General features: G+C 37.9%; 1 protein-coding gene across 1 annotated transcript in view; it reads left to right on the plus strand.

The window, feature by feature from the left end:
* Nucleotides 1-6,384: 6,384 nt before the first annotated feature.
* TMEM132C (transmembrane protein 132C) overlaps nucleotides 6,385-14,628 on the plus strand; it is a 228,134-nt gene continuing 219,890 nt past the window's right edge. Inside the window, exons 1-2 of the mRNA XM_009320962.1 lie at nucleotides 6,385-6,412; nucleotides 7,752-8,030. Coding sequence (XP_009319237.1) covers nucleotides 6,385-6,412; nucleotides 7,752-8,030 — 307 coding nt within the window. The remainder of the gene's footprint in view (nucleotides 6,413-7,751; nucleotides 8,031-14,628) is intronic.

Genomic DNA, 14,628 nt, shown 5'->3' on the forward strand with positions numbered 1-14,628 from the left:
AGAGTAAGTCTAAACTGTTACCCTGGATAGGTAGGAGGAGCATTAACTCTTTTCATCTAGCTCCTTTTCCCACATCTCCTTTTTCCTTTTCCTTCTCCATAAGGACAGTACACAACAGCTCCAACTTAATTTTCTTGGCCAAATCTTGAAGAAGTATAAGTAACATCTGCATTAGAGTCTCCTCTCTGTGGGTGATGGTCTGAACAGGAACTCCACTGGCCTGGAGTACACTCTCGTACTCCAGGTTATGGTTCAGACCTTTGGCACATCTACTTATGACTCCCTTTTGCTCTTTTTTGAGTCCTTTACCTTCTAATTTGCTAAACCCACAGTCTTTCACCCCAGAGTTTACAGCAAGGGCTCACATGACCACAACAGCTCTGTGTGGCTGAGCAAAAATGGTCCTTGAACGTAAGTTGGTCGTAGCGTGAAGATCATAGCATGGAAACCTTGGTGCTCCAAACCAGTGCTCCAAAACAACTCCTGAAACCCCCAGAGATTACAGCAAGGGCTCGCATGACCACAACAGCTCTGTGTGGCCGAGCAAAAATGGTCCTTGAACATAAGTTGGTCGTAGCGTGAGGATCATAGCATGGAAACCTTGGGAACCAGTGCTCCAAAACAACTCCTGAAACCGTTTTAGTCTCTTTGCATTCTTCCAGTTAATACATGAAAGAATATTTTGTAACCTCTCTGGTAGTCATAAGCTTTGTAAAATCCCAGTCTTGGGACACAAGTCAGAAGTTGTTTCAGACACAATATTTGATAAATTAGTTCATATGTTTGCACAGCTTCTTGTAAAAATATTTTGCTAGCTGTTCCAGCCCACTTTTGATTTGTCACAGTGTTACTCCAAAACCCCTATCCTTTTTGTGTCTTTTTATACTGTGGGGTAAGGTGGAATAATATCACTATTCTGATTTTGTAACACACTACGTATACTCTGCAGGGGTGTAAAAGATTACATGAGTTATTAGAGAAGCTGTTCCTAGTCTGAATTCCCTCAGCGAGAAAATATTACTTGTTCAACAGAGTAATGAATTTTAGTATAATAAAACTGCATTTGCTCATCATTTTACTAATGGCTGGTGTTTCTGACATGACAGAAAACAACTGCATATGGACAAATACAAGGAAGCCTCCAGTTGCTGAAAACAACTATCTCGGCATCAGAAAATGAAGGGAGCTTTATAAAATAACATTCTTTATCTGCAGCTGTACTACAGGGCCCTCTGCCGTGCAATTCATGGTAATAATGGAATAAACATAGCAGGTCAGTAAAATTATCCTCCCATTAGTTCTAGCGGTGTAAGCTGCATAACTGACATGTTAGGTTTTCACCATTGTTTAAAAACCTTTTTAGGAGCAAGTGGCAAGTGGGCATTATTTACCACTCTCTCTGGGTTCCTAACAAGGTCAGACAGATCGCCTAACCTTGTCAGGTGGCAAAGCCATCTGGCTCAATCTCGGTCTGATCTGATTTCTGTTTCATAAACTAAACTGCACAGTCCCTTAAAAGAGAAACAATAGCCTTTTCAATGGCCTGAGCCCTTTCACCCTTTGTTTCTCTGTTTAAATAATACATGTCTCTTTGGTCTTTTGGCAAGAATGCTTGACCTTGTAAATGTGACCATTCACAGTGCTCTGTAGTGCTGGAATGTGCTTTCATAATACTCGAAGGCTTCTTTATATTATCTAAGGCAAATGTTTGTTTATGAAAGTTGAAGTAAAACATTCACATGATCAAAAGAGAAATGAACAGGCACCTGGAATGCACAGTAAAAAGATCCCTCCTAAGAGGAAACTTCTCTTGTTTCAGCTACTGTTCTGAATCCAATTAGGACAGATGAAAACATTTCTCTCACTTAACTCTGAAATTAGAAAAAGAACAGGAACTATGAAAAAAGTTGACAATTAATATCCTAACTAATTTGCTCTCCTTCTGTATTTGTGAACTGCTGATACACTGCTGCCAACAGTTATATTAGTCCATTATAATAGTTGCAGAAAGGATTCTTTTGACCTTTCCTTGTGCCCTGGGGTACAGTTCCACAGTACTGCTGAGGCAGCCTAACAACTTGCTGTACCTGAAAGGGACAGACCTGTTTCTTCTTCTTCTTCACTGCTTCTGCCTTCTCATCTGCCTGCTCACAGCTGGGTCTCCCTTGCACTGGCTATGCTGCTTTTTTGGAACCTTCACTGAGCTGATTTAATTTGTCGGCCAAGCAGAAAAGTATTTGCATTTTCTTTATCAGCTGGTTTTTTCTGCTGCTCATGTGAGCTTGTTGTGGTTTAACATGAATCATTTTAGTGGGGGGCCACTGAACACCAACCTGAGTGGAAGGGAACCAGGAGGGACATGCAGTGAGGAGGTAAAGAAAAGCAGTGAAGCTGGTACAGAAATATGGTGGGAAACAAAGCCATGGGGTGTAAAACTCGTTCTGCAAGATGTGAGGAGAGGAGACAGTGACTGTTGCAGCTGCAAGGAGGAGCCAACCCTTCTGCCTTCTTTCCTGGGACTAGTTCCCACCACTCATCCAACCTGAGCTTTCCTCCTGCTGTAGCCACAGCCATACGGCATAACCAAAGGAGGTGGCCGGGCTGGGGTCTTTTGCTGCACCTCCAACAACCAGCAATGTGTTGCTAAAGGCAGTTGCCTGCTTTGTGGCTCTAGGCAGTCGCTTAGAGCCATCCATGCTCAGCAGCTTCAGTGTGTGTCAGGATCTCACAGAGGAAAGGCTTAGTACAGTAAACGTTAACAACCTCTAATGCAGACAAACTAAAGACATACTTTGACTAAGCATCCTTTGCCTTAGATAATACAGTAATTCTGTAGGTCTGAAATTCAGGAGATTGTCACGATCTTCCTGCTATGAACAAACACCACTTGCTGCAGACTTAATTAGCCTTCCCTTTATTCATACAGCTTGTATACAGCTGAGAAACTTCTTTTCCTACAGATACCTCACTACCTACTACAATCTTCAGTGTAAACCTATGTTTTTTCTTTTCCACTTTAAAATATTGCTCTGTCTGGTCACTCAGTCGATGCACCAAAATTCTTCCTCTCTCTTTATACTCTTCTACCCTTTTTTTCCACAGTTAGAACCAATTAAAAGTCTGACCTAGAAGAAAGTACTTAACTACCATTGAGTCTGAATAGCTTCTCGCTTTGAATTGCCATTAAGTTTCTTAATAAGACACTGTGGGTAATATTAACCTCAATCAGAATGTCTTAAAACATATAGGTACTTTTCACTATCATAAATTAAACCAAATAAAATTTCCTTTCTCTCATATGGCTATTTTATGGGATTGGTGTTATTTATACTAAGCAGCTATCTAAATGCTCAAACTACATACTGATAGCTTAAGCAGTGGCTTTTTTTTCTCTTCTGTTAATATCAAATACATTCAATTTGTTCACTGCAATACAGTTCTGATATTCCTAGCATTTCAAATTCAATCTGCATTAAATAAAACTCCTACTTCATAACATGACTGAATTGTGGTCTTGGAACAACACGTGCAGGATTTTGAAATTACTCTCATTAGTGTTGACAATTGCTAAGGCTGAGAAATGAAACTGGAGGAAGATTAAAGGTAATTATGCTCTCTTCCCACTGTTTCTTCATCTGAAATTTATAACTAGCTATAGTACCTGCAAGCTTCACAACAGAATCTCTGCAGTACCTGACAGGATAAGGAAAAGCTATTACTTCCTCTAATGTAGAGAACTGTTTCACAGAGAAAGTAAAGTTCAGGTTCTTTTAATCTGGTACTCAAATGGAACTGAGATGCTGAAATATTTTTTGAAGCTTTCTTTTTATCAAACCTTTCAAGTTAACAGAACTTGGGTAGCTAAGAATGGTGGACAAAGCAATAACAAGATCAATGTCTGGTTTGGTTTGCTCATCCAAGCAGTGAGTGCAGGAAATTCAGCAGAACATGAAGTTGAAATCATTGCCACCAATCAGAAGGCAAGAACACTGTAACCTTTTGTGAATTAAATGACAAATGTCTGCTAACTGATATTCTGGAAGACGGTGAACACTTCAGACCTGCTACTGTCCTTGTAAGTCAGGGGGTGGATTTTATAGACGTCTTGGAGAACAAGATTGAGACTGCTACCTTCTAAGGAGAAAGAAAGGGCCATTAAAAATTTCTACTGCCTATTCTGCCAAGCAAAAACATCCCACAGAACAGAGAGAGAAAAGTCCTGCACAAAAGATGTTTTTGTGTTATTTATAGACAGGTTGTGAGTATGCAGTTGATTTTGCTTCCTCTGGATGAAAGTTACTGTGTTTTGGACAAGAAAATGCAGTTGATATGTGAAATCAGAACACTGATTGAGTGTTTTGAAAGTACAACACATGCCTTCTTAGCAGAAAATTACAGAGAAGTCCAATTCCTACGCTGCTGATTGCAAGCTTTTGTGTCCAAGACTTACCAAATACAGTTTTGTACCCCACCTAGGATAAACAGGGTATGTCAACCTGTAGGTGCCAATGCAATATAATGATTTAATAATTAAAAACTACCAAAATAATATATAATAATATATAATACATATTATTATAGATACTGTAAAACAGATAATAAAAATAAACTTTTCATAATAAAAAAGTTTCTATTGTATAGACAATAAAATCAAAGTATTCTAGTATGCTGTCATGTGTGGCTTTAAATGAAGCCTCATAATAAAATTAGGAAAGAGTAGCAAAAGCTCTCACATGTTCAACCCTCTTAGAAGCAGCTGCAGCAAGGGATTCAAATTAATGCAGTTGACTACTGATTGAATCAACTGTTAGATTTACAAATGAAATTAGCTATTAAAAGCCAGGAAATTATCTTTTTTGGTTATTTTCAATGAATTATTTTTTCAGTTATTATGAACCTAGGAAGTCACTGACAAAGAGGTTGTTCTGATATACTTGTGTCTGCTTCAAAGTAAGGCATGAGGAATAGTTGTATATGGTTACAAGATAATTTGCCAAAAAATAGAGTTCCTTAATTTAACTGGTTAAAAGGTGGCTAATACTCTGATGAATAAGGGCTTATAAAATTTCTGAAAATGGTACTATTGTAATGTCAGATGTTGTCAATATAAATCTCCTGTATTTTTTTAATACTACTAATCTCTTCCTCTAATGGTGTCTGTGGTAAGGAGTTCCACAGACATTGCCCCTATTCATAAGGGCAATTTTAAAATTGCTGTCTTGCAATTATATTGAATATCTCTTTGGCCTTGCATTAATTAAGAAATTAATGAAACACTTCATTTACCTTTACATTATTGTTCATTATTTATGCCATTTGATCATCTCTACTGCAAACCATAATTTAACTGTTAACTGTTCTTACCCTGTAGCTGCTTCTGATGGCAACGTAGGCAAAATGTAAGGTTGTCTCATTGAGCAGTTTTAATTTAGGTTAATACATGTTGCTTGAAAGCAGTTGTGGAAATTTGGACAATTCCTACTTTGGGGGTAGGTGGGAGGGGAGGGTGAACAACACTCCTGATATTATATAAATCATTACGTCAGCCTTAAGTCTAGATTTTTGAGCAGACAGTAAAATCAAGGAAGCTTAAAAAAGCTCATCCATGAGTCTTTATAAAGCTGCTTTTTGGGTTAGCAGATAAAAATGACTTCATGTACCATCTATTTCTGGCACTAAATGTGTGAGCCATAGTTCAATGGAAAGACAATTCTCAGCCTAAAATGCCAAATTTCCACCTTGGCACTACAGAGAAAAGTCCTCCTGTTCTGTGATTTATATCTTTGACATTCAAAGATTAAACAAGTATGTCTGCTTCGCACATGGGCCCTATTAAACTATCATTTAGAAGTCTTACAATTTGCTGAATGGATGCAGCCTAGAACAGCAAAGATTAGCCATAGAGCTAGAAGTCGAATCTACTTCTCTTTGGGCATCTTTAAGTTTCTTGTCTACTAACTCCCGTTGGCAAAGATGCTCAAAAAAGCAGTGAGCACTGACAAAGAGTTATGTGGAGAGCTTTCTGCCTTGATCTGCTCAATCTAAATAAAACACATCACTTCAGGAAATTGAGCTGCTTTTCGTAACCACAGCCTGATGTATCTGCTACTAAGGAGGGAAGTGCAGACAGACTTACACCGTCCCACATGAGCTCCTATTGATCTCAGGGTATGTTATGAAGTGTACGTCCTAACTCTGTGGATGTCAGAGGCTGCTGAACTGTGGTCTTCAGACCACAGGTATTTAATGAGAACATAATAAGTAGTCTGTGGCTCATCTGTAGAGTCATATTGCCTTTCTTTTTTAATTAAAAGTCCCATTACAGTGACGGTGATGGTGGTTTCTGCAAGAAATGTTCAGGGTTGATTGTAGTCCATTGATCCAATGACCTGCTTCTCTAAAGCTTCTTGGGGTAAGTTCTTCCCTCACTTTAACCTCCTACCCTCAATGCCAGTGATTTCTATGGGATTGCTGACACTTTCAAATCAAAATACAACCAGGTTCCTCCTGCTTCTGCCCTGACATTCATGTAAATGAGTCTGGGGACATATTTACTGAGAGCTCAGCATGGACAGTTATCACTCTTTTCTTTTTCTTCTTCTTCTTCTCATTAAAGTAACTTGGTGATTTTCAGGTTCATATAAATAATGAGATAGAATCATAGAGTAGCTCTAGATTGAAAGAGGCCTCTGGAGGCTGTCTAACACAAGCCCCTGAGACATAAGAGACGTATCTGAGGCAATTTCAGTATTTCTGCAGAGAACTGGAATGCCCTAGTAGAAGAACTTTGTAGCCTGTTTCATGTGTACTGATTAATTAATGTATAATAAAAAGGCTTAACAGTGAACACCGTATAGTGAAGTGAATTTTGAATGTTTTTCATTTTCTGGAGACAGTCACAAGGTATGGCTTAGTTCTACAAGTGTTTCATTTTGTGACATGATGTAGGCACTTGGAGGAAGTTTTTGAAAGTAAATACGTAAAGTCTGTGGTATCTTCAGAAGTGCCAAGAGGCTGCAAGAGTTTCTGCAGCATGTGCATATGTTCCTCAAAATCTGTTTAGATGGCTATCTTAATCTATTAGATGCCTAAACTGTTTTTTTAATACTTCCTTAGTTCTGTTTTTTTTTTTTTAAATCTGTCCTAACACAGGCAAGAGTCAGCATTCTTATTATTAAAAAGACAGCCATACCTAAAATGTTACAAATCTATTTGTTGTCAGTTTCCTTCATGTGATTGGGAAAAAATGAGAGGCAGAAGTAATATCTAAAGTTCCTACTCCTCGCTAGATTACTGTTAATTTTTAACTACGACTACTTAATTGCATCTTCACCAATTGACAGCAGTTATTGGCCACAGTAATCAAACAGTTCCTAAAGCAATGTGAAGTATTACACTCCTGTAAGACTGTATTTGTTTTGCAATGTTTTCTTTATAAATAATACGCATTACGTTTGAACATTATCCTCATTAGCCTAGGGGACTGTTGAAAAGCAGTAGTTATATGAAAGATTGAATTTCAGCGTTTCAGGTCCTATTATGCTAGGTAATTAAATGAGAACCTCTGCTAATTGTACTGTGTGAAAGACTGACAATGGCTAGGAAGAAATGGCATGTTCCACTCATTAAGCAAGGCTAATATGCTTGTTATGACCAAATAATCCATCATGATCAGAGAATGATCCGAATATTGTTTATCTGTATGCCACATTAATGAGACTTGGCGCTTTCATATTGCTCTTGAGCACCAGCTGCATTGGAAAAAATAGCAAGCCTGCCTCCTGCTCCTGCTGTTCCCTCCGGCGCGGTGCAGGCAGCCCCGGCTGGTGCACGAGGGGGCACTGCTCGCTCTGCAAAAGCAATCGCTCGCCTTCGGCAAAGCGAGCGCCAAACTGGAACGCTCCCCGCGATTCAAAACCTCAGAACAAAGCTCGCTCAGAAGAACTTGGAGCTTAAATCCACCTTAAAAGATACTCCTCTTAACGTCTGGCCAGATGCTGTCACCACAGTTATGACTGTCCGAGAATACGGTATTTATATGACCATTCACATGTACAGTCACGACAGATCTGGCATGTTGAATACAACTTTAGAGCCCAGTAATTGTTACCACGTGTTTAAAGTAATGGTTGAACTCAAACTAGTGTCAAGGGGCTCACCTGGATTAGCAATTTATCCTGGGCACAGCACTTTGAAGTAGCTATCCTTTTTCAGAATGCAACCTGCAACAAATCTGTCTTGAGTATTTCAAAGCCTTAACTTCAAGCAAATCAAAATATGCCGTAGTAAAGTGACAACCACCTTTGAAATGTATCATATCTGACAGAACTTTTGTTTCTTAAGTTAGCAGGTACATATTAAGACAACTAATTCACATTGCAGAAAACATACTAGAGTGATTCACGGTATACATATTTAAAACTTATCACGAGATCTTGATTTATTTTACTTCATGCATCCAAATACAAGAGAAGGAATAAGAGGGATCAGAAACGCTTGTGGATTAATTGTTCCAAAGGTTATTCATATATGTAAATGCTACAATATATATACATGAAAAATGCTATACAAGACACGGGCATTATTGGTTTATAGATTTCTATTGCAATAGAATCTAGAGATCATAATTAGCCTATCACGGTTCTTCCCAAGAGTATGTAGTCGCAGGTTATACTACTTGGATAAAACAAAAAAAACAAAGAGAAGAAGCATTACAGATGAAAAAAGTACTGCCAGGGATTTCAGTAAGTGTTTGCTATATGAAAACAAATACTTAGTCTTGGCTCTTCAAACTCTGCTCACATTTGCTTTCCACAAATGATGAAGTTATATTTGCATTTTATGTCTCTGGAAGCTAATAGTCCCAAATGTTACTGGTAATTTGAATATTTACTACAAGTATGGACATCTTGAAAATCTGACCATTATAATATAGTTATCACAGTTTTGGAATGAAAAAAATTAAGGAACGTGATATCATTATTTGTGTATAAAAACACTGGTATTTGGCCTTAGAATAGATACCAGATTTGTGGATGCTCAAAACCAGATGGGTTCAAAAACAATTGGAGAAATTCAGGGGAGAGGAATCCATCAAAGACAAAGATACAATTGTTGGTTCAGGAATTCTCTGCGGTTCAAATCTTCAGAGCCTGGGAAAGGACTATCACTGCACACTTGCCTTCCTGTACCCTTCCCAAGGCATGCGGTTTTGGCCGCTGTCAGAAATGAGCTAGGTGAACCTTTGGTCTGACTGTGCAGCTAGTGTTATTACAGAGATTCTTAGTACATTGAGGAAAAAAGATCAGATTCTTCAAAAATTTCAGTTATTGAAAATTTTGGAAAACCTTTTGCATGCACATACTGTAATTTTTTAATATAAATGCAGAAAATTAAATTTGCATCTAGCTAATGGCATGACTGTTCTAAAGCTGATGTGTCAGATGAAGCCTTTGCAACCAGAAATTAAAATGTTGAAAAGATTCACAGATCCCTATATGCTTTTTATCAAATGCCCCATTTTAAACGATATGCCCTTTACCTCATAGTTGCTTTCCTGGACCTGTTTCCGTGAAGCTTCTCATTGATAAATTTGGCAAAGGGAGGAGTCAAAGGAAGGATACTTCCCTTATTTTACTAAACTATCTGTGAATAGAACTAGACAATAAATACCTAAAACCATGTTATCCACATGGCATTTTATCTCCATTGTTACCAAAATTTATCTCATTTTGGTAGCAGTGTCGAATGGTAGGACTGAAGGCCACATAGTTAATCCCTTTGATATCAGTGATTTGAATATCTACTGGGTTTTTATATACTCAGATGTATTTTGAGGAGTGGTCTTCTGGTCAAAAAAGCCATATCTTCAGATCTAAAATGGAAGGGTACGCACCCATGGCACCCCAAATTTTTGATCCATGCAATAGATACATAATGTGTACATTGCTTACAGTCATGAGTATAATAATTAGGAAAGATCACAGTGGCTAGGTGAGCTGGTTCCTTTTGCAAATAATGGTATCTTGTGATCCTAAGTCCTTGTTAAAAACATTGGTCAACCAAAAAGATGACAATGCCAGGCACTATGGTAGAAAAAGGCATTTCAGATGTACTGAATATAAACCCGTGCCATGCTGTCTGCATGCAGCACAAATGAGTAACTGTAAGAGATACAAGTTATATCTCTATTTCAAGGATAAATGCTGACACTGAAGTATAATAAAATCACTTTAAATGGCAATACTCCTAACTGCAAAACAAAGCACAGAAGACAGAAGAGAGATGATAATGCACCCAGGTACAAGGATGGGATAAAACTGAATGCTGAACATTTTTTCACTCTATTCCTTCATGTGACTTCAGATCTCTGGCAGAATTTGGGGTGCACCACTGTCCCTTTCTTTCTGTCGGAATCTTGTATACATGGAACAATACAGAATGCAATTTCAGTATGGACATTTGCAGTGACCTGGCCACAATCACATTCCAAGGATTTAAAAGTCTATATTTAAAGACGAGTTAAGAAAAGGATAATTCTGAATAATTACAAATATGTGAGCAGAGAGGCATACATTAAATGAGAAAGATATTTATTCACCTAGTCCTATTAATTTTAAAGAATGGTAGAATATGTATGTAGCTTTTTTCCTCTATGTGTCCATGCACTTGATGAAACTATTTGGTGTCATTATCCCATTATACATATAAGAACACTGAGGGATAGAGTAGGTGACTTGTTTAAGGTCATACTGAAAGACAGAGTCATTTGTATGATATAGTGCCAAGGATAACAATACATGGCAAAACCAGAACAAGTTAAATGGGCCTTTGAGTAGCAGACATAGTCAGTGCTAAATGATCACATCCAAACCCACTCACATGTATCAAGGACAATCTATGTTTTTGGCTAAATTACAGAGTAGTGGTCAAAGACTAGTTTTCATTACAGAATGATTAAAATCAAGATTACAGGCTGCAATGTCTATTATACTCACTTATGCCATGAGTGCTAAACTGCTGGCAACATCACAATCCCAACATCTGTTTTCTAAAGTTCTATCAGATTATTCCTTCTGACACACTTTTGCTTCCAGTCCAGTCTTAGGGTTGGCTGACAGGTTTTTGATTTTCTTTTGTTATTGAAAGTCTACATAGCACAAAATCTGGTTGTTTTTTGCCTTAAAAAACCACATTTTCACATTAAGGAAAAAATGTGTAGAATCTTGTACTTCAACTATTTTCAATTTTATGACGAATGTTATGTATCCCCATGCTCAGTATAAGATAACTTTATAGCTTTTTCGTTCTCTAACAAAAAATAGCAATTTGGATAGCTGTAAGTACTTATTGTACTATGTTTTCACCTGAGAAACGTTGGGGAAAGATATTCACTGTACAGAACTTCTGCATGGATGCAATAGGTGCATCGACAAAATACAAATTCTACAAAATACCTCAATGCCTGCATACAGGTTGGAGAGTTCCGCTATCGTTATCTGCACATGGCAATATGAGCTTTAATTTGATGGATTTTTTTTCTGCTTTCAGTTTTTAGCATTGGGTCAGTGAATTGGCATGTGACTTCAACATTGTGGCTGCCAAAATATAAAGAGGGGGCTGTGAGAGACCTCAATGTAGGTTGCATTTTCAGCCTAATGTACACTGGACGGTAATTTTGAAAATTTTAGGAGGCTGACAGACCCTAAGAAGTCAACTTTGGCCCACTGTCACTCTATTTGTTTCTGAGCATGTTCCTTATTTCCTTACACTTACTGCAGGGAATATGCTACATGTAAGACTGAAAATTTCAGTTTTGCCTATTACAAGTCACAAGAGCCTATAAAGACTTCAAAACTTAAACTCCTGAGATCCCTTTGGAGAAACAAAGTCATGTAACTACATTAAAAGTATCTGTTGATGAAATACTTACTACAAGTAGAAAACAAAAAAATTGTGACAAAATCTATGTTGTGACAAATTCAATTGAGACAAAATTAAGTTACATACTATTCAAAATGAAGTTCATACTATTCATTCCCTATATTCAGGACAAATACCTTGACACATCATTACTAGGATGTGCTGAAGTCTAGGTCTAAGCTAGCGGTAAAAATCACTGGAAACAAAAATACCTAACCAATTCTCCTTACTCACTTGAGTAACCCTTTGACAAGGTAAGACCTGGACTTGGGGATAAAATTTCCATGAACTTTAATGAGAACAAAATTGAATTCTTAGGACTAAATTCATATCCATTCATGCTATATAGTTTCTGCAAACTAACCTACTTGACTTCAACCAGATAATCTGAGGAGTAGCATAATAATCAACATGAATAAAATGTCAGAATCTAACTTTAAACATACAAAACCACCCTGGAGCAATAAAACATCAAAAAAATCCGAACAGGTTCAGGATTACATATAATTTAACATATACAGAATGCCTTTGCTTACATGCTTAGAGACATAATTTGGACTGTATCAAAGGTAGGTAATAACATTTTCCATATTTTTTAATCTTAATGTTACGGTTTCCTTTTTCAGGACTCCATATATACTCTCCCTTGCCTTCAGACATACCCCTTGTCTGTTTCTGTGCTTGGTGTTAATTGTACTGTTGTTATAAATTGTTCACAGCAACTCATATTTTCATTATAATGCATTAGGAAATAAATTAAGCCAGGTTCTTTGAATTTGAGTGTGATTTGTGTATTTAACTCCTTTGGTTTCCTTTGAAAATGCTAGCCTAAACAAATCATCTTAGGCATAGCTTCTATTGAAAATTCTGGTACTGAAATATTGCATCTACGATGACAAGTCCGTCCAGACTTCTTTACCATATTTATCACCTTGTTATCTGACTTCTACTTCTTAGCCATGAAAGTCTCTGCCAATGGGTTCTATGTGCAACATAATAACTTTCTTCAGAGCATGTTATGCAAATATCAAATACACCTGTTTGGATTTGATAAACAGGACATATTCCACTTGTCAGTATTTCCAAACTATCTCATGTTCCATCTAATTTACATCATATTGAAATTTTCTTCACAATTCAAAGATGACAAATATTGGTAGTTTATGAATGATGATAGGATTGGTTTTTGGTCCCTTAGTAAAAATTGCATTGGAAATAAGTAGCATTTGTCTTCACTGTATCTGCTCTCTCCTATAAATGAGATGGATTGTATACACACATTATCTACAAATTCAAGTGCAGGACATAAATGTTTGTTAGCTCCTGTGTTTTACTGTTGACTGCTGGATTCTTATGTTTAAACTCATCTAACAAGTATTTGTAGCGTCTAGCAGAGTTTATAATAAAGCAGAAGAGGCTAAAGCTGTTCCACATTTTTGAATGAGTTTTTCACTGAGAAATGCTTCTTTACATTCTTCTGAGAAAAATTATGTTAAAATTGCATCCATATATCCTCTTTCTGCTTTTTCCACATTTGAATTAGCTGCTACTGACAATAAAATCATGTAACCCATGACAGTACGAAGCATACTCCTGACAAAGCTCTCTGCAGTTCCTCATCAGAAATCTCTATGCTATGGGAGTCTTTCTTCACTTGACTTATCAAACTGGGAATAATGTCTTGCATGAACAACAGGCTTTCTAGAATCAGCCAAAATATGTTTTACTCATTTTATTTAGGGTAATATCTAATGATAAACTTTGACACCTGTTTCAGTAACTGACCACAGATGGAGAGAACCTCACTGATTTTGGCTGATTAGCCAACCATAGAGGACTGGCTGTGAATATTTGCCTGAAGGATCACAGCCTAATTTCTCACAATAAAAGCAGCAGGTTGAAAAAGAAGTCACTATTTAAGGCATTGCTTTGTCATAGAGCAAGGGGGTTTGTTTCCCTGCTTAGGTGGTTTCTGCACTCAATACTTCTTGCACAAAAATACTTCAAATACTCAATACTTCTTACTAAACTGTGCCTTGCTTGCTGCATGCCACAGCTGTAGCAAAGGTTATTAAAAATATGGTTACTGTTGGGCCACAAATATTTACATTTTTTGCCACAGGAAGGAGGAAGAGATGCCCAGGATACTTAAGTGAGAGTATCAAATTAAAGGAATAGGAATAAAAATATGGCCTGTGAATTACGTTTAGAAGATGGAACTGAAGAAGTGTGCAAAAGGAAATGAAAAAACAAGAAGATGAGGAGGCAATGACAGGGCTGGAGCTGGGTGAAATCCAGGTGGGTCAAGCTGTTTCTTCGTTTTAGGGTTTGCAGTGGGCTTCCCTCTCTCTCAAGGGAAGCATATGCGCGCAATAAAGTCTCCTGTTTTGGTAAGGCTCTTTTCTTTTGGTTTTCTATTTTTAATATATGTTGCTTTACAGCAGGACTTGAGAAAGCAGGAGTGCAGAAATGGGGCGGTGAGGTCAGTGATGGTCCCTCACGTCGGAGAGGAATTTCTCTACTCCCCAGGGCCAGCTGTCCCTTCATTCCCGCGCCCCTCTCCTATCTCCACCCGCGGCCCCCAACCTGGCCAACTCGCACCCCGAGACAGGTCTCCCCTCTCTCCTGCCATGTCGGCTTGGCAAAAGTCCTTCCTCCGTTCGCAGCCCGGACGTGTTTTCTAGACCGCCTTCTCCCGCGGGGGGG

Source organism: Pygoscelis adeliae, unplaced genomic scaffold (genome assembly GCF_000699105.1).
Source record: "Pygoscelis adeliae isolate BGI_AS28 unplaced genomic scaffold, ASM69910v1 Scaffold353, whole genome shotgun sequence".
Classification (NCBI taxonomy): domain Eukaryota; kingdom Metazoa; phylum Chordata; class Aves; order Sphenisciformes; family Spheniscidae; genus Pygoscelis; species Pygoscelis adeliae.